This window comes from Cetorhinus maximus, chromosome 15, assembly GCF_964194155.1.
Source record: "Cetorhinus maximus chromosome 15, sCetMax3.hap1.1, whole genome shotgun sequence".
Lineage (NCBI taxonomy): Eukaryota > Metazoa > Chordata > Chondrichthyes > Lamniformes > Cetorhinidae > Cetorhinus > Cetorhinus maximus.
In genome coordinates, this window is record NC_135893.1 from 10,928,345 (window position 1) to 10,956,292 (window position 27,948).

The following is a 27,948-nucleotide window of genomic DNA, read 5'->3' on the forward strand; positions in this document are numbered from 1 at the left end:
TTGGAAAATGCAAGATCGCATAACGGCATCTCTCATCTCAAAACACGAAGGGACATGAGCCCCAGGCCCAACAAATCCAGGAACGTGAATGACTACAAAGGTTGCAGGCCGATCTTCTATGTTTCAGGCACAAATGGAACTGACCTGTATGTATAAAAGTAGTTTCATTGTAAGTTATTACACAATGCAGCTTTTATTGAATGTCCTAGTGCAATATTCATAAATATAATTTCACATGTGTTGTTACTTTCTTGCTAATTAAGTGCCAGAAAGGTGCTCAAAACTTTAATTTGATGTACTTTTATCGGACCTAAATTGCTTTAGCACACAGTTACTAAATTTTTGCCCTAATATCTATCTGTTCCTCTCTCTCATTCCACAATCTCCCAGAACTGACAGGTTTTGGGTGAAGGTCCAGAAATGCATGGAGACGCACATCTGCTAAGAACCAAAGAGACAGAGGAGGGTGGGTTTCAAGTGGTCCCTGAGCATCATTATCCAAACTACTAGCACAGACGTTCCTGTTTTGTATGTTCACATATAGTCCAGTGTACCCTGTTGCAATTTACCAGAGGGAGTGAAGGGAGGAAATCGGGAGCAGCAAAACTGGAATTTCCTCTAAGCTGCTCCTGTTCTATCATAACTTTGTGGTGGAAATGCCATTTATGTACAAACAGGCCTCCTGCACATTACCAGTGATGTTACAATAATGGAGCAAGTGCAATCCCAAAGGAATTGCTGGCCCCAAGTCATTAGGCAGTTGCCTCCTGTCAGCCCAAGAGATGTGTTCGGCTCCTGGGAAAATGCTGACTTGGGAAGCAAGGTGAGGAGAGGGACAAATTATGTAACATATACAGATATTTGCTTTGTTCAGTATTGACTCCTGCACTTTAAGATATTAAGTTATTTCTTTTCAATGCAGAGTTGTCAGCTTTTGCGAGAAAAGGGGTTGGAAGCGAATCTATGACAATGACAGAGTTGACTACTTATTAAAATGGTGTGAATTTAATACATTGACCAGCTTCCAATACTTCCAAGAAGGTAAAGGTCTATATGAATGATTTAATACAGGAGATGTCATAAGTGTAACATTATATACTTGCAATCCCAAGTTTTTAAGTCCTCTTTTGTACGATCAATGTTGTAGCTTGGGGTTCTTTTTTTCATTTTTAGGAAAGGAAAATGCATGTCCTCTTTTTACTTTCTAAAACTGATCCTGTATGTCAATGGAAATTCTTTCTTTTTGCCACCCACTGATTTAATACATTTTATAATGGGCTTCTTTGCAAATTGAAGTATGGTATGAGACTCCCCATCAGTAACATGTGTTTGCCTCTAACCTTTCTTTTTCCTATCCTGCCCTGCCAGGAAGGCAGTTGAAGCATGATTCCATAATCACCGGTCTGGTATGTCCCTCCACTGTGTCGCCTGCCAGCCAACATTCAAGTGTGGGCCTTTGTGGTGGCTCAATTATTGGAGGGTATCCTTTTCTTTGCCCAATATCCAGGAACATGAGCTTTCCAGCCAGCTGCACTGGAGAGTAATCAACAGCCTGAATCCTATTTGATAGTTTTCCGCTTTTGCAGGCACATTTTACTGAGGCAAGTTTCAATGCTTTCACCATTATCCTGGGTTAAAAGCAGCTAACTTAGTACAGTTCAAGCGTGGGATCTTCCTCATGTACGTGGCTCAGGATTATACCAGTAGCATGCCTTTTGTATGCACCCCAAGGGCCAGACCTCCATCTCCCAATGGAAAATAGGAACATAGGAGCAGGAGTAGGCCATTCAGCCCATCGAGCCTGCTCTGCCATTCAATAAGATCATGGCTGATCATTCACTTCAATGCTTTTTTCCCCACTATCCCCATATCCCTTTATGTCATTGGTATTTAGAAGTCTGTCAATCTCTACTTTAAACATACACAATGACCAAGCTTCCACGGCCCTCTGGGATAGTCAATTCCAAAGGTTCACAACCCTCCGAGTAAAAACATTTCTCCTTATCTCGGTCCCAAATGGCTTCCCCCTTATTTTGAAATTGTACCTCCTGGTTCTAGGCGCCCCAACCAGGGGAAGCATCTTACCTGCATCTACCCTGTCTATTCCTTCAAGCATTTTGTAGGTTTCAATGAGATCACCACTCATTCTTCGAAACCCTAGAGAATAAGGTGCAAATCAGGTCACAAATTGCTGAACTTGGTTGTTTTTTTTACGCTGGAAAATCAATTTTCCTCTACCTTCCCGACCCTACATCATTTTCGTGTGGCTTTTTCATGGGTTGGGAAGGCCTTGGGTGCAAAACGCACATGCAACTCTTCCTAGGTCAGGGTCCCTATTGTGAGGACCACAGGAAAATACCCATTCTTCCTGTACATGATTTTCGTGTGGTGAGGATTTTGAAAGCTGTAAAAAAAAAAACGCATCTCCTTGGAGAGTTTGTGACCACTGGGAGGAGCTGCCTGAGGGTCGAGAACATTCTGAAAGGTAAGTATAAAATGTTTTGACATCTTCAAGTGTCACTATTAGGTGTTATATTGTAACATAGATGTGTTTTTAATGCAGTAGTTCAACATAGCGCTCTAACCAGCATTGTGTAAGTGTTGTCATGCATTACAGTACTTTTTGCATTGAAGCATCTGCTATAATGCATTAAAAATTGTAAAACAAAATATCCTGTCAGCCTCTGCTGTCATGTTTTGTGCTGTGATTTAAATGGGCTGACAGCTCTGGCTGTGAAAAAACCCTACCTTTGAAAATTGAAAAAAATCTCTACACCTGTTCCTCTGCATGGATTGTCAGGCATGCTGCATTGAAAAGGAAATGGGACACCATTCTGTCCTGTCAGTTTCAGGAAAAGTAGTTGAATGTTTTTGTTATGACATAGCCATTATGAATACTTGGCTGGATTTCAAAAGCTTATAATGGCTTCAGCTCAGCAGGTTGTCTATTGATCCAAGAATGATTGAAACTTTTAAGAGGCTGTAATAACAGGATATGCCTTTGATGTGGTTTCTTCTTTGATTACAAATATAATAGGTGTTGGGAGGGGGAGGTGAAGGGGCTGATGGATGAGGTTTAGGGGGCCTTTAAATGATGTTGGGAGCTGGACTGTTGAGTTGGAGAACCGAGGTGGGTCTTCTAACCAGCCCACATCCTGCACCCACACTTCTCATGTACTCCAATGTGGTTTGCAAAATGTACTGTGAACCTGACCCCTGTGTGAAAAGACTAAATGCCTGGCAATGTCACACAGAGGTCTGATATGCATTTTGGATGGTGCAAAAGTGTGCACGTCCGGTTTTCCCGAGCCCACAGGAAATTCCAGTCCCATGTTTTTGTATTTCTGTGACTGATATAGACATGACTGGACCACACAAAAACCAAGAGACCAATACATTGTACATACATGGTACATCAAAAGATTTTTCGTATGTCAGAGAGACCAATACGTTATATATCAAGCAGTGGCCAAGGATATGCAAAAATCTTGGGAATTTTGAGGCTTGTAAGCATTCATCATTTCCCAAAACTGTTATTTGTGTATTGTTAATTGGCTTTTCTAATGTGTATGGCTTTTATTTCTCTCATTCTGACAGGTAAGCAGCTATTAAACCAGATCCCGAACAACAAACTCTTGACCACCAAGGTTGGCCTCTGCTCCTCCCTGAAGTCCTATGAGCAGATAGTAGCTAAATCTACAAAGATTATACGTCCCAGGTAAGAGAAGTAATTCCCCGCATTTTTCCGTAACAAAAGCTACTTACATTTATATGCAGTCAACTTCAAAATAAATAGATGTCCCAAGGCTCTCCATAAAGATGTGAGGAAAATGGACATTGCATTAATAGAGTTTAAGTGGGGTGAGCAAAATATGGGTTAAGTAATTCAGTTTTAGGGAAGCAGAAAGGCATTGGTTATCGTGAAGGTATTCTAGAGAGTAGGAATTTGAAGGCTGATGACATGGCCACCATTGGTGGAGCAAAGGAAGAGGTTACATACATAAAGATGTGGTCAGGGGAATGGAGGTTCTTCAGCCTCTCCAATTAGCCTTCTCGCATCCTTGTACCATCTGCTTTCCCTAATTGGATGGCAAATGAGGAGGTGGGCTACTCATTAGCCGTCTCCCATAAAATTAAGCTGGGGGCCGCACTACTGAAATGCTCAGGCTCCGGACCCAGAAATGGTCCAAATGTCAGATTCCTGACTCCCGCAGGAAAATTCAGCCTTACGTTTTTCCCACCTGCCCTCAGATACACCTCTCTGGTCTTTCTGAAGGCAGACTGAGCAGAGCCTGGCCAGGTGAGGCAAGGCGCAAATCATTAAACTGCTTTATTTCATAGACTGAATGGGGACATACAGAGCAACAGTCAAACTAAATTTAACTTCTCTGCTGAAAGTGGGATGCAGTGGCTTCACTTCACTTTCAGACACCTTTTAACTACAAAAACTGAGTTTTTAGCTACCAGTTTTGAGCCAAGGGCTGTGTTTCACAGCCCTCTGTTCAAAACTGAATTGTCCCTATTGCTTTGCCCTGTTCTTTCTGGCTCTTGGAAGCAGACGTGCAGGATCTCTGACATGTTCCCCTTATAAGGTTTCACCAATGGGCCCATCCACCAAACCTCTTTCTCAAGATCTACATTGTCTTCCTACACCTCATTCCATGGCCCATGTGAATCAAATCATGCCCCCACCCCATGCATTTAATCAATTGTTTGGTTGTCTGAGATGAGATGACAAATTGCTCAACATCCCTGTCCAGAACGAGACAATTGTTGTCGTGGTTTTAAGTAAACTGGGAGTTGTGATATTCCCCAAACAGTTCGCCATTATTCCATATTTTACAATGCCTGCAACCTGTGGCTTTCTTTTAATCTGTGCAAATTCACTTTGTTTTAGAACAGAAACTGAAGCTTAACTGAATCCCAAAATCCATTGTATGAAAAATAATCACCAACACCCCGCACCATTGCTGTGAATTTTCTCCATGTGTTCTCCCTTTTGACTGCAGTAACTTTGTCCATCTGAGGTTTCTGTTAAGGTTCCGCCTAAGTTAGAGTGGCTGATCAGAGAAGAACCTGAGACAATTCCTGGTGAAAGACTCTCGCTGGTGTCATTAGTTTGAGGTTTGGGGTGTGTGTCATGTACCCAGCACGAAATGACCACTGGCTGTGCAAATCTGTAGAATGGTGAAGATTTACTGCAGCTGAAATAGGATATGGGCCATTCGCCTGGTTGTTAAAGCTTTGCTTTGATATTTTAATTGAAATAACATCTGTTCTGCTTTGTCCATTTAAATGGAGCATGTCTGTGACAACAGATGTTCTTGTACTGTTGAATTACGCAATTTCACCTGCAGATGTTTAAAATAATTAGTATGAGGTGAATCATTTATAGTCAATAAATAATTAAAGCACGATAGAGCATGTTATTCACTGGTTTGTGGTCCATTTGAATACAGGTGCAAGCTAGGTACTTCAGCAACGTCACTTTTAATGGATGCTACATGGCACTTATCTGATTGTTTCAGATTCAAGCGTTGGGCTCCTGGTGAAAATGTATCTCCCAAATTTGAGGATTGTTTCTTTCTTCCAGGTTTTGAGGTTTAAAATGCCTGCCTTGCCTAACCTTTGCAACCTTCCCTCCTTCCCCCACCCCACCTTCAGCCCTGATACTTCATTCACTCTCCCAGGTCTGATCCTGCATTTCCCTCCCAATCCTTGGCTTTCTCCCCATAGTTTCCTCAGTACCATTACAGAAATGTCATGTTTATCTGAGAATTAGGGTGAGCAGACGAATCAGTTTCACACGGCATAGAAGGCCTATTGTGTCGGCACTGGCTCTCTAAAATCCAATTAGTCCCATTCCCTCCTCTTTCTCTGTGGTATTTTTCCTTTTGAAGTATGTATCCAATTTTCTTTTGAGGTTACTATTGAAACTGCTTCTACCATCTATGCAGGCAGTGTATTCCAGATCCTAACGATTTGCTGCATCAACAAACATCCCTTCATGTTGCGTCTGGTTCTTGTGCCAACTATCTTAAATCTGTCTCCTTTAGTTACCAACCCTTCTGCCACTGGAAACAAGTTTTCCCTGTCTACTTTATCAAAATGCTTCATAATTTTGAACATCTTCATTAAATCTCCCTTTAATGATTTTGGCTGTAAAGTGCTTTGGGACACCCTGAAGCGGTGATAAAATGATATGCAAATACAAGTTCTATCTTTTCTTCTCTAGATTTCTGAAAATGACGGAGTTTTATCCTGAAACGTATCGCATGGATGTGAAAAGTGAACGCCTAGCTTTCTTTGAAATTATGGAAGGTAGGTACTCTTTCTTTCCACTATTTCCAACATTTTTTGTTCCCGCCCCATATAGCCACAACCCAACAGGGTAAACCTTGACATTGGTTTTTATGATGCATCATTGATGGGATGGTCATTGAATAATTGGAGTTCCAATTTTCCATTTCTCCTTTTTGTGACATGTCTTAACTGGGTTCTGTCGTCCCTTGGAACAATCCGTAGGAGCACAGAAACAGGAATAGGCCATTCAGCTGCTCGAGCTGGTTCTGCTGTTCAGTAAAATTGTGGCTTTTCATTCATTCATTGGACGTGGGTATTGCTGGCAACACCAGCATTTATTGCCCATCCCGAATTGCTCTCGAGAAGGTGGTGGTGAGCTGTCTTCTTGAACTGCTGCAGCTCATGCAGTGTAGGTAAATTTTTTTTATTATTCATTCTTGGGATGTGGGCATCGCTGGCTAGGCCAGCATTTATTGCCCATCCCTAATAGCCTTTGTTCAGAGCTGTGGGTCTGGAATCACATGTAGGCCAGACCAGGTGAGGATAGCAGATTTCCCTCGCTAAAGGGCATTAGTGAACTAGATGGGTTTTTACGACAATTGATTCATGGTCATCACTAGACTTTTAATTCAAGTTCCACCATCTGCCGTGGTGGGGTTCGAACCCAGGTCCCCAGAGCATTACCCTGGGTCTCTGGATCACCAGTCCAGTGACAATACCACCATTCACAGTGATCTGCAGTCTGAACTTCATCTACCTGCCATTGCTTCATACCATTTTATATGCTTGGTTAGCTTATCCATCGATTTCAGATTTAACATTATTAATTGAGCTAGCATCTGCTGTATTTTGTGGGAGAGAGTTCCACACCTGTCTCACCCTTTGCATGACAAAGTGTTTCAGAACTTCTCTCCTGAATGGCCTGGCTCTGATTTTTAATGTTATGTCCCCTTTGTCTCGACTCCCCCACCAGCAGAAAATGGTTCTCTGCATCTCCCTTCTCAATTTCTTTCAAAGTCCCAAAAACTTCAGTCAAATTCCCCTTAATCTTACATATTCCAGGGAGCACAAGACTACCCCATTTAATTTCTCCCCATAATTTAAACCTTGGAGCGCTGTTAACATTCTGGTGAAGGCACTGCACTCCTTCCAAGACCAATATAGCCTTTCTAAAGTGTGATGCCCAGAACTGTATTTCAGATGTGGCCTAACCAGGTCTTTGTATAGCTGCAGCAAAAGCTCCTCCCCTTTATATTCCAACTCTCTGGTTATAAAGGTTAATATTTCATTAGCTCTTCTGATTAGTTTTTATATCTGATTATGACATTTTAGTGCTCTGTGTACATGGACTCCAAATCTCTGCATCTCAACACTTAGGCTCTATCCTCTTTTGGTCCAAAATGGATGATTTCATATTTATCTGGATTGAAATTCAACTGCCATCGTTTTGGCCACTCACTTTATTCTGTCAATATTTCTATGTAGTTTTATGTTCCTCAACAGTATTGCTTCCTGTACCACCAATCTTTCTGTCATAGGCAAAGTTGGATATATGGCTGCCTATTGTTTTACCTAAGTCATTGATGAAGATAATTAATAGTTGAGGTGACAGCACAGATCCTTGAGGGACATCAGCAGTTACTTCCCTCCACTACACATCCATTCTCCTCACTCTCTATCTCCTACCATCTAAGCAATCTCCTAACCAGGGCAATGATTTGGCTTGAATTCCATGAGCTATCATTTTAGCTAACAATCTCTCATGTGAAATATTATTGAATGCCTTTTGGAAGTCCATATGAACTATATCCATTGACATTCGCTTGTACAATACTTTAGGTATTTCATCAAGGAATCCATTTAAGTCCCAACGGAGGACTCAGCACATGAGCATAGTGCTATCTCCTCCATGGCTTGGCCCATTGGCACCAAGGACCGCTGGGCAACAGAAGGTTACAGCCACTATCCAAATCACTATTTCCATGGACTTTAAAAGTTATTAACAAATTACAAAGGGTTAGAAAGAGGTGTAGAGGTTTGTGATTTGTGCAAAGTTCATTGTTTGCTTTCAAATCCCTCCATGGCCTTGCCAGTCATTCTCTCTGTATCCTCCTCCAGACCTATCTTTTTTTTTATTCGTTCATGGGATGTGGGCATTGCTGCCTAGGCCAGCATTTATTGCCCACCACTAACTGCCCTTGGTCAGAGGGCAGTTAAGGGTCAACTACATTGCTGTGGGTCTGGAGTCATAAGTAGGCCAGACCATGTAAGGATAGCAGATTTCCTTCCCTGAAGGACATTCGTGAACCAGATGGGTTTTTACAACAATCGGCAATGGTTTTGTGGTCATCTTCAGACTTTTAAATCCAGGTTTTTATCGAATTCAAATTTCACCATCTGCCATTGTGGGATTCAAACCCAGGTCCCCAGAATATTACGCTGGGTGTCTGGAAAACCAGTCCAGTGACAATACCACTATGCCACCGCTTCACCAACATCTGAGATATTTGCCCTCCTCCAACTCTGGTCTCTTGTGTATCCCTGATTTTAATTATTTCACCATAGGCAGCCATGGTCCCCAAGCTCTGGAATTCCCTCTGTATACCACTCTGATTCCATAACTCTCTTTCCTTCCCTTAAGATACTTCTTAAAACCTGACTCTTTGACCAAAGTTTTAATCATTGGGTCCTGATAACTTATGTAGCCTGGGTGTCAAATTTGATTAGATAATGCTCCTGTGAAGCACGTGAGGATATTTTACCATCTTAAAGGTGCTATATAAATACAAGCTTTTAGGAGCCAGGTCTATGAAATGTTATTCTTCATATTTCCTTTCCGGTTTTAAGCTGGGTCCAACTCCACCTTTTGTCTTCTCTATGCACACCTGAGCTTTCCTTTAATGTACTTTACACCTATTTGAACATTTTAAACCTGAACCATTGACTTGTACCTGTTGTTTTCCTCCCCACCTCACCATCTGTTTCCCTGACTTGTGCTTGCTCGTCGTTTAATGGTGCATTTTTATTATGTTTAGCAATGCCTGTGTGAAGTGGTGTCATTGCTTCAAACTAGCACTAAACTTGTGCAATGATAATCCAGAGTTAAGACCCATCCTCCTTTCTCTATTTCAAGGGAAGCTCCTTTTCTCTGCCTGGTGTTTTTCCCTGTGATGCCCCCATCGTTGCCCTGCATTGCCACCATCATGCCCTGCGTTGTGCGATATCATCAGGCTATTTTGTGGAGTTTTATGTTGTTTGAATCTTAGTTAATCAAATTCCAATTGTAGAAGCCCTTATCTTCCTCAGTTATCATTGTGTTTCACTTGGGTATTCCTTGTATCTCAAAAGCTTCCCTCCACCACAGCCTGCTGCATCATCTCCTGCATTACAATCTGCTGTGTTACAATCTACAGCATACTAATTGCTGTTAATCCGTATAGTCTTGGACAATGCAGAGGAATTCTTCTATTCAGCTCCTAATAGTGTTCTGTGGAAAGAGATGAACTAAGCAGAGGCAGATGTATTCAACTTTTTTGCTGATCACTGGGAAGGATTACTTCCTTCTGATAATGTTTTGTTTCCATGTGTTTCTCTCCACACAGATGGACCGATATGGATTTCGAAACCTGCCGGATCAAACATGGGCAAAGGAATCTTTCTCTTGAAGTGCCAGGATGACTTCCTAGACTTCCGTGCGAAACTGGAAAGTGTGGAGCAGAATGCTTCCAACAAGACGTATTACTATGGTTTACCCATCAACAGAATAGTGCAACGGTAATTAAGAGCAATCGCAAAATCAACCAAACTGCAGGTTATGTACCCAGCTGTTGAAATAGTATCACTCTTCTGTTACTTTGGATGTGACTATTCAGGATTGTCCTGTATAAGTATAAATATCAACTGTAGCTCATCAGAATCAGGAAGTTGTGGGTTCAAAACCCGCTCCAGAGACTTGAGCACAAAAATAGAGGTTGACTCTAAAGTGCAGTACTAAGGGAATGCTGTGCTAGTCACAATAAGTGCTTGTTGTGGAAAAATGAATCCAAAGCTAGTCTTATACCTCAAGCTGGTTTATTCTAAAGACAACTCTTCAGTACAGCAAACTTTCTCAATCCCTTCCGCATTGGACTATTACAGCTGTACCCATTTATACTATTTTGATAGATGAATCAATGCCCATCACCTGTTTTAACAAGCAGTTGTCTTAACAATGTAATTGCTATGCATTGTAATTGCCAGTCAACAAGAAGATTGTTATTGGACTTTGACAATGTAATTGCTGATACATTGACATGCTGCGTTGTCAGAAGTGTCTTCTTTTGGATGAGATGTTAAAGGTCCCATCTGGTGTCTCAGGTGGACATAAAAAATTATCCACCCAGCACCCTAGCCAATATTTATTCCTCAATCAACATCACTAATTACTGCTGTGTTTCCTACATTACAACAGTCTACAATCTAAAAGTACTTCAATGGTTGTAAAGTACTTTGGAACGTCCTAAGGTTGTGAAAAGTGCTATATAAATGTAAGTCTTTCTTTTTTATGTTACTATATCAGGCCTGATGAGGACATTGGTTCTGAAAAAGTAACCATTTGTTCTAATTTCTGACACTGACATAGAACCATAGAATCACATTATATTATCGCACAGATGGAAGTCATTCAGCTCATACTAGCTCTTTGATAGTGTTATCCAAATAATCCCACTTCCCTGCTCTTTCCCCATTCCCTCCTGTAATTTTTTTTCCCTTCAAATATTTATCCAGTTCTGTTTTGACAGTTGCTATTGAATCTACTTCCACCAGCCTTTCGGGCAGTGCATTCCAGATCTCAACAACTGATTGTAAAGAAAAGGTTTCTTCATGGGGCCTCTGGTTTTTTTACTAATCACCTTAAATTCGTGTTCTCTGGTTACCGACCCCTCTGCCATTGGAAACAGCTTCTCCTCATTTACTCTACCAAAACCATTCATGATTTTGAACACCTCCATCAAATCTCCTCTTAACCTTCTTTGCTCTAAGAACAACTCAAGTTTTTCCAGTAACTGAAGGCCCTCATCCGTGGTTCTGTTTTAAGGAATCTCTTCTGCATCTCGTCCAAGACCTTGACATCCATCTTAAAGTGACTCTCACACTATTCTCCGACTGAGACCTAACCAGTATTTTGTCTTGATGAGCTCAGTAAGACTTCCTTATATACAGTCATACCGTAACCACAAGTGTAAAGAGAACATTTATGATTTTACTATACAATAACTAGTGGAAATACTTCCCCTGAAGAATCAGCAGGTGGTTTCACTGTTCCATTTTTCACTTGGAGTTCTCAGGCACATTTCTGTGTGCAAGAAAACCAGGAAAAAAGGAATTGGAAAGAAAATCTTTGAAGATTGATTTTATGAAGGCACCTTCCCATTGGGCGTGTGTGCTGGATAATTGTGGGGTCGGTTGAAGCATTTTCCCATGCGGGCATTGTGCCTGCGATTTCCTGGGATTTGCTTCAAGCGGGAAATAATCTCTCCCTGAAACATTCATAACATTAGCTCACATTTAAGACGGAGATGAGGAGAAATTTTTCCTCTCAGTAGGTATTGAGTCTTTGGAACTCTCCTTCAGAGAGTCATAGAGGCAGGGTCATTGAATATTTTAAAGCCAGAGGTAGATAGATTCTTGACTAACAAGGGAGTCGATAAATTCTTGACTAACAAGGGAGTCAAAGGGTAAAAGCAGGTAGGCGGAAAGTGGTGTTGACGCCGCAATCAGATCAGCTATGATCTTATTGAATGGCGGAGCAGGCTGAAGTGGCTGAATGGCCAACTCCTGCTCCTGCTCTGAATTCATATATTTGTGTGTGGAGGGATGAAAAGTCCAGCATTAGTCCAGAGGAAAGCACTGGAAATGAAAGCTGCCTGATACTTCACAAACCTTTAGAGTTGATAGAAACATAGAAAAATAGAAACAGGAGTAGGTCATTCGCCTTTCGAGCCTGCTCCGCCATTCAGCATGATAATGATTGATCCTCTATCTCAACGCCGTACTCCCGCGCTCTCCCCATACCCCTTGATGCCTATCTTAGGACTGTGCTAAAATGCCTGTGCTTTTACCTAAACAGATATCTACACAAACCTTTACTTCTGGAAGGTCGAAAGTTTGATGTCCGCTCCTACCTCCTCATTGCCTGTACCTCACCTCATATGATCTTCTTTCGCCATGGTTACGTCAAATTGGCATGTAACAAATATGATCCATATTCTGATGATCTGACAAGTCACCTCACCAATCAGGTAAGTTGAACGTAGGGAAAATATCATCTTTTCCATTTCCCTTGTAACTGTCAGAGTTTCTGAATTAAAATATCAGAGAGTCACGAAATAAAATGAAGATGTTAAATTGATTTTTTCATGTTTTCGGGTCTCTTTAGAATCTTCTTACCCTAAATTATTAGTTGTCATACCTTAGGTCACTCACAGATGAATCCCAACTACCCAGACCTCCGACAGGGACCCCACCCCCCGCAACCCCCCACTTCCCTGAGATTTATGTAAGTGTCGGGTGTTTGTCTGCTTTCCTGTTCTATTTTGTTTAGTTACTTTACACACAGCTATCAGTGGTAACAACCCACAGAATCAGGTCCTCGTCTTTAATGAGCTCGTGTAATACAATGCAACATGAATACTCAGGCAAATCATACCACATGATTTCAGTATGATTGTATGATTCTTTATTATTGAGTTCACAATTCACTATAAGAACTCAAGTACTACAATTCACAATTCCAGTCTGACTACAGCAGACAGTGGTTTACATAAAACTCTTGTACCAATTTAAAATTTTGATCTCTATATTCCATGCATACTAACATTGAACCACAATCATCAAAAGATACACAATGCAGACGTCAGATATGGAGCATGGAGCCAAGGAAATATACTTAAGTTCTCAATCTTACTCAATAATTCTGTTACCATGGTTATATGGTCTACTTAAGCTCTTCAATCACTTTATTACAATAAACAGTGACCAAACAACTTGTTCCAGATCCTTAAGTCATGGGTGAGTGACCTTCCCATTCCTTCAGCCCTTCAACCTTGCCTTAAGCCTGCTTTGCAAAGCATCCCTGTTCAGCAGAATTGAAAGCTGTTCTAACTCATCGTGTGCTGATCCTACAAACAATGAGGTATATGAGCAATGTGAACTCACTTTGGGTCCAAACTCTACTTCATAATTGCTTTTAGGTACCAGACAATTTTATGTTTCCACAAGTTATCACCCTCGGTCTTTGAAAGTATCATATTAGACCTCATCTGAGGTGTAAAATATCAAGTGATTGCTTTCAACTAACCATGAAATAGTGAAAAATCTAACACTGATATAACACACTTTCACATTTATATAGTTAAATCCCTCCATTGATTCACCCTTCCCTATCTCTATGACTTCCCCTAGCCTTACACCCTTTCAAGTATCTGTTGTACTCCAATTCTAGCCCGCTATGCCTTCAGCTGTAAAAACCCTCCTTTCTCCTTTCCACTCCCAAGGTGCTGCTTAAAATTTATCTCTTTGACCAAGCTTTTGGTTACCTGTCCTGCTACCTCCTTTTTCAGCTCCTCTGTGCTATGTTAAAGGCACTATATAAAAGCAAGTTGTTGTTGTTGAAGTCTTTTATCTAACTCTTAAATTCAGCAAAATAATAAAAGGTTATAATTCCAGGAACAAAATCAATCTTCCAGAAGAGATTTTTAAAGGTGCGGTCTTTCAATGATCTCTTCTAGACTTTTAAAACAGCCTCTTTTCTTTTTTTAAGATTTGAAAAGTGCCCCCATTTTGCGATCTCTAGTCACCGTCCTTCATGAGAAACTGCTCCAATTTGAACAGAAACGTCTCTCTTACGTCCCACGCACAAGAGTTAACACAAGAGCTTGCTGGATTTTTTGTTTTCCACTTCTCAGGCATCTTTTAAAAAAACTTTCCACTTGTACAAATCAGTTACAAAATCCGTATGTTTGAAACTTGTGTTAGACTCCATCTTAAGCCTGTTACCAAGGAGACTATAACATACTTCACCACAGTGTACAGTCATAGATTTTGTAGGAGTTATTGACTTTGACACTCCCCACGCCCAATGACTATCTTAAAGGGAAGACACCAAAACAAAAATCTATTTAAAAAAAAATCAAATTTATAACATGGACTTTGTTATTATTTAAAATGCAATTTGGGGTTTTCTGCCCCTATTTCCTCATCCATTGACCGATAAATCGTTCATGAGATTTGTGGAGTGATATTGAGTGAAGGCAAATTTCAGCGCCTAACTTCATTGCTAAAGGTCTGGAAGAGCATCTCCCACCCTGTCAGCTAAGGATAGAATTCTACAACACAGGAGACCATTTGGTCCTTTCAACCCTCTTTGAAAGAGCCATCCAATTAGTTCTACTCCCCTGCTCCTTCCCCCCGTAGTCCTGCAAATGTTTCCTTTTCAAGCATGCATCTAATTTCACTTTGAACGTTGCAGTTGAATCTGCTTCCACCACCCTTTCAGGCAGTGCATTCCAGACCAGAGCAACTCGCTGCATAAAAATAATGGAAATAAACATCAGGATGTAAGGCGGGTTGCCAGCTTGCTATCACTTGTTTTGCAGTATCGCACCAAGTCAAAATCTACTCCAGGAAAAGAAATCACAGGAGTTTGTTGTTTCTTGTTTGTTCATGTGGTTAGGGAGTGCACAGGGAATTTTATCTGCTCAGATGAGACCAGGCTGCCTAGCTGAATTGGAGGTTGGAGTTCATTAGCATTGTGTAAATTACCCAGCACTCCCTAAGAGAGTGGAGGCCGGGGTGGGGAGGGTCTAAAAGCCACCTTGGCAGCTGTTGACAATCTTTTCCGAAGGTGCGCACCTAAATATCTCTTCATCTGTCAATTGATCTTTTTGTATTTTACCGGCAAAGATCTTTATCTTTTCGTGATTTATAGAATTGCTAATGATAAGTTTGCATCTATACAAATATTCTTATATAACAGCTGTCAGAATGCAAATCCCTTAAGACTTAGGACTCAGGCATGTTCGGGCAGAGTTAGTGAACTTTACTTTGAATCTCATCTCACGTGTACATCATCCTTGCAGTCATTGATGCTTGCATTGGATATTTCAAAAGTTCATAATTGTTTAATTCCCCAACATCGATGTCTCTCAGCTTGATGTAAAGAGTAGGAATTGTAGGAGCAAAATTGCAAGTCACTGAGGACTGAATAAATGAAGAGTGTATCATTAATAGCAGTTTGCATTTATGTAGTACCTTTATCATAGTAAAACATCCTAAGATGCTTCACAGGAGTGTTATCAAACAAAACAATTTGACACCAAGCCACCAAAGGAGATATTAGGGTGGATGACCAAAAGGTTGGTCAAAAAGGTAGGTTTTAAGGAGCATCTTAAAGGAGGAAAGTGAGTTATAGAGGTGCCAAGATTTGGTGAAGGAATTCCAGTTTAGAGCCTAGAAAGCTGAAGACATGGCTGTCAATTGTGAAATGCAGCAAGTGGTAGAGGCACAGGGCTCTAAAGATGGGATCTACCACATAGGGATTTAGTGAGGGAGTTGCAAAGATTGAGGCCAAGGCAGCTCTGTAAACTGTGCCAAGCTGTGGGCTAGTCTAAGTGGATGGAGAGTTGGAGAGCAGATGGAAACCTATAGCAATGCTTAAGATCTTCCAACCCAAACTACTGAAAAGTATTTTACATCGACTGTACTGATCCTCATTTGTTCAAACTGCATATTGATGCTGGGGGCTTCTTAAATGTCCACAGTTTAACCATCTAAAACTCTAAGGTGTAAAGCATTCTTGAAAAAAGGGATATGCTATCAAAGCTTTTCATCTTGCATTCATCAGGATAGCTTGCAAGATTTTTTCAACCATGACAGGGGAACAACAATTCATATTACAAGAGAAGAGAGTGCTGATTGGTTGGAAAGTGGACTCTGATTGGTAGAGGTGTTGCCATGGCAAATGCAGCATGGAACAGTTAACTGCTTGGTTTTGTTCAAAGTCAAACTGAGTAGGTTGACTCTGATTGGTCAAGGCATTGCCCTGGGGAATGAACCAGGGAATGACTGTTCCCCAAGCTTCTGATTAGTTGAAAAAGGTGCAAAGTGTGGACGTATTCCATCTGTCTGCAAAGGACAGGACCCTGTGTGTGAATATATGTGGTTCTAGCATACGTAAGTGAGCTACACTGACAATCTTAAATTGTTTTTCAGTGTAATTCTTAGCACAATCAGGATTGTTTAACAGGCGTTGTCCAATCATGGACAATTAATTTCTGTCCTGCGATCTCTTCCCCGCAATTTCCTCCCATGACCTCCCACCCCACTGTTATTTCTCCCCCCCCGATTCCTCCCCTGTGAACTGTCCCCCCCGTGAACTCTCTCCCCGTGAACTGTCTCTCTGTGAACTCTTCCCCCATGATCTCTCCCCCTTTGATCTCTCCCCACCATCTCTCCTCCTGTGATCTCTCCTGCTGTGATACCTCACCCTGCGAGCTCACTCTCTGTGATCTCCCTCCCATGTGATCTCTCTCCCCCTCTGATCGCTTCCTCTGTGATCTCTTCCCCTGTGATCTCTCGCTCTGGGATCTCTTGCCCTGGCATCTCTCTTCCTCTGTGATCTCTCTCCCCCTGTGATCTCTTCTCCTATCTCTTCCCTGTGATCTCTCACCCACTGTGATCTCTCGCCCTGGGATCTCTTTCCCTTGTGATCTCTCCCTGATCTATCCTCCTCTGATCTCTCCTCTTGTGATCTCTCCTCCTGTGATCTCTTCCTGTGCGATCTCTTCTCCCTCCCCAATCTTTCCCTTCTACTGTAATCTCTCTTCCAGTATTCTTTTTCCCACTTGATTTCCACCATGCACTCCACCTCCTTGATCTCTCTCTCTTTGCTGTTCACCCGCCCCCTGCAATCACCAGCCCACCAACCCCCCTCCCCACCATGTTCTGTTCCTCCTTTCCCCCGAAAATGATTTCCCCTTAGGATTGCTACCCCTCCCACCCCGCCACCCCCTACGATAACCTCCACACTCCAAGCCTCCTGTGTCAACCACCAACCCTCATTCTTCTCGATTGCTGAGGGCTACCCATAGCGGTCAGCAAAAGTCACCGTCAGTCAGAAGTGCCCCCAAGCCTCCACTGTTGGAGTCTTACTCCACTAATTTCACCTTTGCACTATCTTATTCAGTTTGTACAGAAAAAGAACCCCCTGTACAGTGAGATGAAGGAAGACACAGTCTGGTCCATGGAGCATTTGAATGACTATATTAATGAGAAGTATACGGAAGCAAAGCATCTCCCGAAGGACTGGGTTTTCACTGTTTTTGAGGTAAGTTTATGCTCCAGCTTTCACCTTGGCTCTAGTTAAGGAGACTCAGTTATGTTAGCATCAGAGGAGTAAGGTACTGTTTTTGTGGTAAGTTTGTGTTTCACTCAGGTTGGTTGTTTTCATATTATTATTTCTGATGAATTGTGGAGCTAAGAGCCTTCCACCATTTCCTCAGCAGAGCATGACAGAAGTCAGGTTGGGATCTACGTCAAACCTCAAATGGATCCAGCTGAGGATTGGCGGTCATTCTCCTGATGAGACCAAGCATACTGACCCACCCAATGGCAGTGGTCAGTTCAACCTGTGGGTCCTGGCTCGGATTATGTCCTGGACTCTCAATGAAAAGTGACCCTCAATGAATTCAGCCACTGGGAAAAGTTAACATGCTTCTAGGGAGAGGATGCAATACTCGTTTCCTCCATAACTGGCATGTTAAATGCCAAATTGGAGGGCAGCAAAGTATTTTCCCAGTAATATGTTGGGGGTGTGTTACAGTTCATTGAGGGAGTCTGAGTTGCTGTGGCAACATACTCTTTAAATACATGTTAAAGTTTGGAGCTATGGATAGTGACAGTAGAGGCTCCAACTTTCCATCATGTGGCTGACCAGGAATCTCTCCCACTCTTACCAACTGCCATTGACGTGTATTACAAAGAATTTCCAGGTTGACACCGAGCCTGTTTGACCGCATTATGAACACACCTTCTTTGGCCATCAAGTCCTGGGGTGGGACTTGAACCCAGAGCCTCTGGCTCAGAGGCAGGGACACTACCCACAGCGCCACAAGACCTCCCTCTCACTGTGATATAGATGCCCACAATTTATATGTAAGTCGGGGGACCTTCACTGAATTTTGATGGGAACAATGGCAGAGGTCCCTGGTTGGTGGATACTAGTACTTGTGTGGAGTTTTGGCCACTATAAGTCTAAACTCCCTCTATCAGCTTTTATCTGTCTGCTAGAAAATTAGACACACTTCTGTGGGAGATTTATTTGTGTCTGCCAAGCAAGAAACTTATTATGATGTAATTGAGTGTTTTTCCTCCCAAACTCCAAGGCAAGGCTTGCGAGTTAATTAATATGCAGTTATAATCCAAAAATCAATTAGATGTGTGGAAGTTGAGGAAGATGAACCATTTAGTTGGTGAGATTGTTACCTCTGGATGTCAGGGTTCAGATTCAGCTGAGGGAGAAGATATTAATTTTGATCTGTTCACTGATGTCTAAGAAAAAAGGTTTGAACCAGCTTCAGCCAGTGTTAGTACCATTGAATTGGTCGAGGCTGGAGTATTCCAGGTCTTCATGTGCAATGTCTTGCCTCAACAGAGTCTGATTTCTGAAATTGCAGAGATGTAGAACAGGAATTCTTACCTTTATATAGCGCCTTTCACTATCTCAGGATGTCCCAAAGTGCTTTATAGCCAATTAAGTACTTTTTGACGTGCAATCACTTCTGTAATATGGAAACTGCAACAGCCAATTTGCACTCAGCAAGTTTCTATGAACAGCAATATGAGAATGACCAGATAATCTGTTTTTTGTGATGTTAATTGAGGGATAAAGATTGCCCAGGACACTGGGGAAAACTTCCCTGCTCTTATCATAGAATCGTAGAATGGTTATAGCACAGAAGGAGGCCATTTGGCTCACTGTGTCCAAGCTGACTCTTTGTGAGAGCAACACACCTAGTCCCACTCGCCCACCTTTATCCCATAGCCCTGCAATTTTTCTCACTTCATATAATTATCTAATTCACTTTTGAAGGCCTTGATTGAATCTGCCTCCACCACAATCTCAGGCAGCATTCCAGGTCCCAACCAATCAATGCTTAAATTGTCATTACTTCTTTTGCCAATCGCTTTAAATCTGTACCCTCTGGTTCTGGATTCTTCTGCCAATGGGCAAAGTTTCACCCTATCTACCCTGTCCAGAGCCTTCATGTATTCTTCGCCACCGTGCCATTGGATTTTTTTCACACACTTGAGAAAGTAGATGGGGCCTTGATTCAATGTCTCATCCAAACGATGGCACCTCTGACAGTACAGCACTCCCTCAAGTACTGCACTGGAGTGAGGGCCTGGATTATGTGCCCAAGTCTCTGGAATGGGCTTTGAATTACAACCTTTTAACTTAAAGATTGATTGGGAATCCAGGAGGGGCATGGAGGGGGGAATGGATGGGAAACAGAGATAAGCTCAAGTAAGAGGTAGTCTGCCTGGGTCAAGAAAGATTAAGCCATGTAATTAAGAGCTTCATAACCTCCTTTCAGAAGAGAATGCGGAAAATCATGATACAATGTTTCTTCGCTGTCAAGGGGAAAATGGAATGCAAATTGGGCTACTTCAGCCTCTTGGGTTGCGACTTTATAGTTGATCAGAACTTCAAGGTAATTGTAATTTTCATTCTCTTCCACTATACAGTTTTGTTCATTATGAGAGTAAGCGGATTGACTGCAAGACAGCCGCTTTGGGCCATCAGTTCAAAAACATGATGCCCGGTGGCAGCTCTGTGTAGATGTTTCATTGGTGCCTTTTGTGATCCATATAAGTTGGAGGAAAACCTTTACATGATTTTTTTCTCTCCCATTGGACAAAAGAATATTGAAATAATCCAATATTTAAATACAATGAATACCGGAAGCTGTTGTGGACGTAAAGAGATAATTTAACTTGGACTCTAGGTATAGTACTGAAGGTTCAGAATTAACATCCTTGAGAAGGTGGGTATGTTTTTCTCTAGATACTGCTGAATGTACAAACACAAATGATTATTTGTTAATTAACTCCTAATAGTGGATGAATATTGGTAATGGGATTTGAAGTTAGAGGGTTATGTCTTGAATAAGTTAATCAGATATGGTCTGATTAGCTAATGTTGGGAGCAGATGATGAATATTGAATTTTCTAAGAGTGAAACAATTGCTTATGGATGTAATTTGTAATTCTACTTGTCATTAACATTAGTCTTGGTATAGTTGTTACAACCTGGCTATTCTACAAGGCTGTGGTTTCAAAACCCACACCAGTGCTTTGAATGCATAATCTAGGCTGACACTTGAGTGCAGTACTGAAGGTGTGTTACACAGTGCTGGCTTTCGGATGAGACAAACCAAGTGGCCTGTCAACCCTTGCAGCTGGACATCTATGTAGATAACTTAAATACCATTACACTGTTTGACTATCTGTAATTACCTTGTTGAAATGTCTGTAATGTTCATTGATTGTATTGAAGCACCTCATGATCTATGTGGAAAACTTGAATATGATTGCACTTTTTGTGATGGCCATTCTGAAATGTTTTGTAATGTTTTTTTCAGATATTTTATGAATAAAGTATATTTTTCCAAAAAAAAAATAAATAAAATACTAACATCCCATAGTACTAGACAAAAAAATGCAGAGGAGTTTTCTTTGTATATATCCTTGGCCATGGGAGCTTTGAGTCTGGAATAGTTGAGACTAGAGGTGACAGGCAGAGATGAGGTTTCATCAGCAGATGGTCTGAGACAGGGGTGGAGGTGGGTGATGTCATTGAGGTTGAAGCTCAGTTCGGAGAAAAATGTGACACTGAGGTTTTGAACCATCAACCTTAATCAATAATGGGAGATGGATTCAGTGGCAAGAGGACAGGAGTGGTGCAGTTGTGGAGCAGGGTCTCATCAGTGGACATGTGCAAGCCAACAACATGTCTGCAGATAATGTTACCAAGGAAGGGCCACTGATAAATCCTTGGGGGACTTGGAGGTAACTGAATGGTTATAGGAAGAGAAGCCATTGCTGGAGATGCTCTAGCTATGATCAGAAAGGTAATGTTTAAACCAACTGAGGGCAATCTCACTGAGCTGGGGAACAGAGGAAAGATGTTGGAGAAAGATGGTGCTGTCAGCTGCACAGCAGTTGAGAAGAATGGGAAGTGATCATGCACCATGGCCATGGTCACAGAAGGTGCCATTTTGTGGCTTTGGTCAGGACTTTTGCAATGCTGCAGATAGGATGGAAACCTGATTGGACAGATTCACATTGCAAGAAAGATGGGCATGGACCTGGGAGGCAAAACAGCTTATCCTTGGAGAGGATAAGGTCAAATAAGAGGACATAAGGAGGCTACAAAGTGATATAAATAGGTTAAGTGAGTGAGCAAAGACCTGGTAAATGGAGTATAATGTGGGCAAGTGTGAAATTACCCATTTTGGCAGGAAGAATAAAAAAGAGACATATTATCTAAATGGTAAGAAATTGCAGAGCTCTGAGATTCAGAAGGATCTGGGTGTCCTAGTGCATGAATCACAAAAGGTTAGTTTGCAGGTACAGCAAGTAATTAGGAAATCTAATAGAATGTTATTGCTTATTGCAAGGGGAATTGAATACCAAAGTGGGGAGATTATACTTCAGTTGTACAGGGCACTGGTGAGATCACCTCTGGAGTACTGTGCACAGTATTGGTCTCCTTATATGAGGAAGGATATAAATGCATTAGAAGCAGTTCAGAGAAGGGTTACTAGACTATTAGCAGGAATGGACGGGTTGTCTTACGAGAAACAATTGGACAGCTTAGGCTTGTATCCGCTGGAATTTAGAAGAGTAAGAGGTGACTTAATCAAAATCTTTAAGATCCTGAGGGGTCTTGACAGGGTGGATGTGGAGAGAATGTTTCCTCTTGTGGGAGAATCTAGAACTAGGAGTCACAGTTTAAAAAATAAGTTGACGCTCATTTAAGACAGAGATGAGGAGAAAATTTTTCTCTCATAGGGTCATGGGTCTTTGGAACTCTCTTCCTCAAAAGGCAGTAGAAGCAATATCTTTGAATATTTTTAAGGTAGAGCTAGATAGATTCTTGATTAACAAGGGGTGAATGGTTATCGGGGGTAGGCGGGAGGTTATAATCAGATCAGCCATGATCTTATTGAGTGGCAGCACAGGCTTGAAGGGCGGAGTGGCCTACTCCTGTTCCTAGTTTGTATGTATGCAATTGGAGGTGGGGTTGCAGTTTGCAAGGTGCAAGGACAGAGAGGTAGAGTGTGAACTTTTCGAGGAGAGTGTGATGTTGGTAGTTTCAAAAGAAAACAGATATTACCTGAGGACTATTTAGTGACTAATTACAATGTCACCTAGCATGGGGGCCATGGAAAAATGCTAGGTGTTCAGCAGCATAGTAGGAATAGGGTTGAAGGAGCAGGAGATAGTTCACATGGACAGGATAATAAGCTCAGAGAGGGCAAGAGGGAAGATAGGAGAACAACTAGAGAAAGATACAGATTTAGGGCTAGGATGGGAAGAGACGTGAATATTTGAGGTGGGAGATATGGCTTTGTGGGCAAGGGAATGGTGGTGGGGTCGGGGGGGGGCGGGGGGCGGTGCGGGGCAGTGGTGCAGCCAAGGCAGCTGAAGGGATGATCCTATACTTAGTGACAAAAAAGTCCACATGTTCCTCACAGTTGTTGGAGGTGAGGCTGAAGTGGGCAAAGGAGAAAGGTTAATGGGATAGTTAGTAATGGACTCAAGAAGCCAGGGTTTGTCTTTGCTCTCAGTGATGTTAAAAACATGAAATTAGAACACAGGGTGTACCACATAGTTTGTTCCCACATGGGATTAGAATGACAGAAGTAATCCTTACGATATACAAAACACATCAAAGGGCAAAGTGCAGTGTTTGAGTTGGCCTTATTTACCATTGTTTATTTACTTGTTGAATTGCCCACTTAACAAATCTAATTATCAGCCCTTTGTTACAGGGTATTTTTCAGCAAAGAATGGAAACAACAGTTTGTTGGTTTTCTGGTGGCTTCAAACCTGTTGCCTAGCAGTCCCCAGCCCAATCGAACACACACAGATGACAGCATCTAACACAGCACTGACCCAGCCAAAATTTATTTGGATTGTATTAATGTATGCAAAACACTGCACAATGAATCCTCTTATTACATAGTTGAAAGGGAGGGGATGGAATGGCAATGAGTGGGAAATGGACTCCGCTCATCTTCCAGTAAACTCATGGGGTAGAATCTTCAGCTCAGCATGCGTCCCGACATCACTTGGATTTTCAGTTCAGCGGGCGCGCAGGCGAGTCGGCTGTGTGCCCGCCGAACTGTCAATGGCCTATTAAAGCCAATAAATGAGCTGCCCGTCCAATTTTTTTAAGGTTGGCGGGCAGGCAAAGAGCCTAGGCGGCCTTCGCATTTTTCATGGAACCTCATCCACACAAGTGGGAATATTTGAATTCACCCATAATTAACCATCACTAACAAATCACCGAAAATGCATGGCTTTGACCCAGCAATTTCTGAGAATCTGACTTCACTACCAGGCTACAGATCATGAGGAAAAAAGAATCAACACTTCAAAGACCTTCACACTTGGATCTTGAAATTCCAATCAGGCCCAGTGGCACAGAGAAGGCAGATCAGCACAGAGGGGTACCAGGTTCCAAATGATTTGCCAAGCTCTCGTTCATGAAGGCAGTGCCCCTTTAAGGCTGCTGAAAAATAATGAGCCTTAAGCAAAAAAATGCTTAATCTAACATTAACATTTGAGTCAAGGGGTTGGTTAAGAAAAACACACAAAATCTAACTCAAAAACTATATACACAAAAGCCAAATACTGCGGATGCTGGAAATCTGCAAGAAAAACAGAAAACATTGGAAACACTCAACAGGTCTGGCAGCATCTGTGGAGAGAGAAACAGAGTTAACATATCAGATCAGTGGTCTTTGTCCAGCATTTTCTGCTTTTAGTTCAAAAATATATATACTCATTGTTAAACGGAAACTTTTACTTTTAGGGTATGCTGATAGAACAGAAAGAGGCCATTCAGCTCTCTGTACAGCAATCCAGTCAGTCTCATTACCCTGCTCTATCCCTGGAATCCTCCAAGTTAATTCCCTCAATTATCTAATTTGAGTCTGCTTCCATTATCTTTTCAGGCAGTGCATTTCAGTTCAGAACTCTGCATATTAAAAATTCTCCTTGTCTGGTTCTTCTGCTAATGATTGTAAATCAGTGTCCTCTGTCACCGATATTCCTGCTGGTGGAAACTTACATTTTCTTTATTCTTTCATGGGATGTGGGCGTCGCTGGCAAGACCAGCCTTTGTTGTCCAGCCCTAATTGCTTTTGAACCAAGTGGCTTGCTAGGCCATTTCAAAGGGCAGCTAAGAGTCAACCACATTGCTGTGGGTCTGGAGTCACACGTGGGTCAGACCAGATGAGGATGGCAAATTTCCTTCCCTGAAGGATATTAGTGAACCAGATGGGTTTTTATGGTTACCATTACTGAGACTAGCTTTCAATTCCAGATTAATTGAATTTAAATTCCACCAGCTGCTGTGGTGGGATTTGAGCACATGTCCCCACAGTATTAGTCTGGGCCTCTGGATTACTAGTCCAGTGACATCAACACTATGCCACCATGTCCCCCTTAATTTTTCTTCTTATTTACTCCATGGAAAGCTCTTGATTTGAAACACTTCTATTAAATTCCTTAACCTTCTCTACTGTAAGAAGAACAATTCCACCATTACATTAGTATGTTTGGAAGTGTTATTTATGCTATCAAGATGACTTTCTTATACTGAGCTCCTGGCATTCAAAGAATTTGAATGCACCCAGCATGATCTGGAGCTTATCCTGATGAACGCACAGAGACACAAAAGATGAACAGGAGTCACCAGCTCTACTGTCCATTTCTTTGCTTGTCATCCCACCCCACACCAGACCCCTGAGCGAAACATTTTTTTAAAAACAGGGATCCTTATCTGAATGTTTGCAGAAAGAAGAGGAAGATCTAAGGAGGGATATCAAGCAGGTCACACAGCACAAGAGCTGTGCTCATCTGTTAGTAGCCACCTCTAAACCACTTAACTTTGGCAGATGGTTAGTGTAAGTGGAGGCCCCCCCTTCACTAAGGAAGCTGTGTCAATTGATCTAGTGGCATCAATCAAATACGCGAATGTCAGATTAACCTGAATCTTTAAAGCATCTCAAATTATAATGTGTCAGTAGATCTAATAGATGCTATTACAGGTGTGCAGAGAACCCCTCTGATGTCCTGGCCAACAGTTCTCCCTCAACCAACAGCACAAAAAAAGTATCGGTCATTCATGACATTTGTTGCTGCCATTACCTATTCGATAACCACTGCACTTCAGAGAAGGGGAATTAATTAGCTGCGACAACCTGCCCTTCAGAAAGCCTCTCCTTACTAAGCCAGTGTGACATCCTCCCATTTCTAACACAATGGCATTTTCCACCTTCAAAATCTGTGGTGGTAAGTGACTTTTGTTATTAAATGGATAGAGATTGTAAAAAAAAACTAATTTCCTGTAGAAACCTTACAGCCAACAGACATAGGAAATGTATCTGAGCTGAATTTGAACTCCATAGAGGTGAAAGACTACTTGATCCATGACACCATCCAGTGCCATTGGAACTGAATATGGAAGGCATATATATGGATTAACAGTTCAGTGTTTGATCTATTTTTCAGATTTGGTTATTGGAAATTAACACCAATCCATCTTTACAGAGACACTGTGAAGTTCTCAAAACAGTCATCCCTAAAATGGTGTATGAAGCTCTTGGTAAGGTGATGATTGCTTGCATTACGTTGTTGCCGAAGGAGATTTGTAGCAACTATTGACATTTTTCAAGCAGTGAAGTGAATATTGCTTTTGTAAACTATCAAAGGGTTACTTTCAACAATATTTCTTTCTCTTCTTAGATATGGTAGTTGAGATATTCAAAAAATGCAGTAAAGGACTGCAGGCCCTGCCACTTCAGTCACAAAAAGAGTTTGTCCTGTTATACAGTGGGAGCCATCAGGAAAACTTTAAAAGGCCTATGCCTAGGACAGAAAGCAACATGTCAGCAACAATTCTTAAACAACCTTACCAGCTGGCTCTGGGTTGCATAAAACGCACTGAGAACAATCCCATGCAAAAGCCTATGGCTCCTTCAGGTCATGTAGTTGCTCCAGTAAAGGTGCTTCAGAACACGGTTTCATTGGTGCCTTACACAAAATTGCCAGCCATCTCACTTAAAGCGAAACCGTGCACAATGAAGAATAACCCTCCGGCAAGTCACCAATTGGCTGGAGCCTCTTCAGGTGAACAGAACCAACTAAAATCCAGCAGAAATGTGGATGCTTTCAAAAAGATACCAATTACTGCAAAGTTAAAACCTTTAGTCACCAAAAACTCACACACTAGCTCCCAGCAATACCAAAGTTTGGAGAGCAGTCCCATGTTGATCAGAAGTGCCTTTCAGAAGTACATCAACAAGATGGTCACAAAACCATCCGAGATGAAGATGAGCTCCAAAGAGAACAAGACACAATCTGGTGATGCGGCCTAGTCAACAAGGGTAGGAATGGAAAATCAAAAAGTTTTGTGTCGGGAGCCAATTTAGCTCCTAGCTAGCCAAAGTTGTTTTTAAATTCCTACCATCTTAAAAGACAGTTGATTCCATGCTTGACAATATGATCTTATTGAAATGAGTGTTGTTCCATAAAATAGGTTAGTGTTTATAATCATCTGTAAATCAATAGAAAATATCCTTAATTGGATTGTATTGGTTACATATTTTCTGGAATAAAAAGAAAACCTTCCTTCATGTTGCCATCTATTCATTTTTACCTTGGCATAGCAAGGATTTCTCCAGTTACTTTAAATGTGATGCTTACGTTATTCAGCTACAAGAAATCCATCCAATTAATTGAAAAGGATATTAACCGGGATTCATTAACATTCAGTACATCTGGCTTTTTACTTTTACTGATTTTTGTACAGGGAAATAAGGAGAAACGTCTTTACTCAGAGAGTGGTTAGAATGTGGAACCCATTATCACAGGAAGTGGCTGAGGCAAACAGCTTTCAAAAGAAAACTAGATAATAATCTTGTGCTCAGTGAGATAAGAGCCCATGGTGTTAGAGGCAAGGTACTAGCATGGATAGAAGATTGGCTGTCTGGCAGGAGGCAGAGAGTGGGGATAAGGGGGTCCTTCTCAGGATGACGGCCGGTGACTAGTGGAGTTCCGCAGGGGTCAGTGTTGGGACCACAACTTTTCACATTATATATTAATGGTCTGGATGAAGGAACTGAGGGCATCCTGACTAGGTTTGCAGATGATACAAAGATAGGTGGAGGGACAGGTAGTATTGAGGAGGCGGGGAGGCTGCAGAAGGATTTGGACAGGTTAGGAGAATGAGCAAAGAAGTGGCAGATGGAATACAATGTGGGGAAGTGTGAGGTCATGCACTTTGGTAGGAAAAATAGAGGCATAGACTAT

At 41.7% G+C, this 27,948-nt stretch overlaps 1 protein-coding gene across 1 annotated transcript; it reads left to right on the forward strand.

Annotated features, from left to right (window-relative positions):
• On the forward strand, nucleotides 1–27,251 carry LOC144691169 (protein polyglycylase TTLL10-like). The gene is made up of 10 exons (XM_078559235.1): nucleotides 1–146; nucleotides 923–1,041; nucleotides 3,598–3,718; nucleotides 6,236–6,321; nucleotides 9,906–10,077; nucleotides 12,413–12,584; nucleotides 17,528–17,668; nucleotides 19,938–20,054; nucleotides 26,149–26,242; nucleotides 26,383–27,251. Exons 1-10 carry the CDS (start codon nucleotides 55–57, stop codon nucleotides 27,012–27,014), a joined length of 1,746 nt encoding a protein of 581 aa, XP_078415361.1. The 5' UTR covers nucleotides 1–54; the 3' UTR covers nucleotides 27,015–27,251.
• The last annotated feature ends 697 nt before the right edge of the window (nucleotides 27,252–27,948 follow it).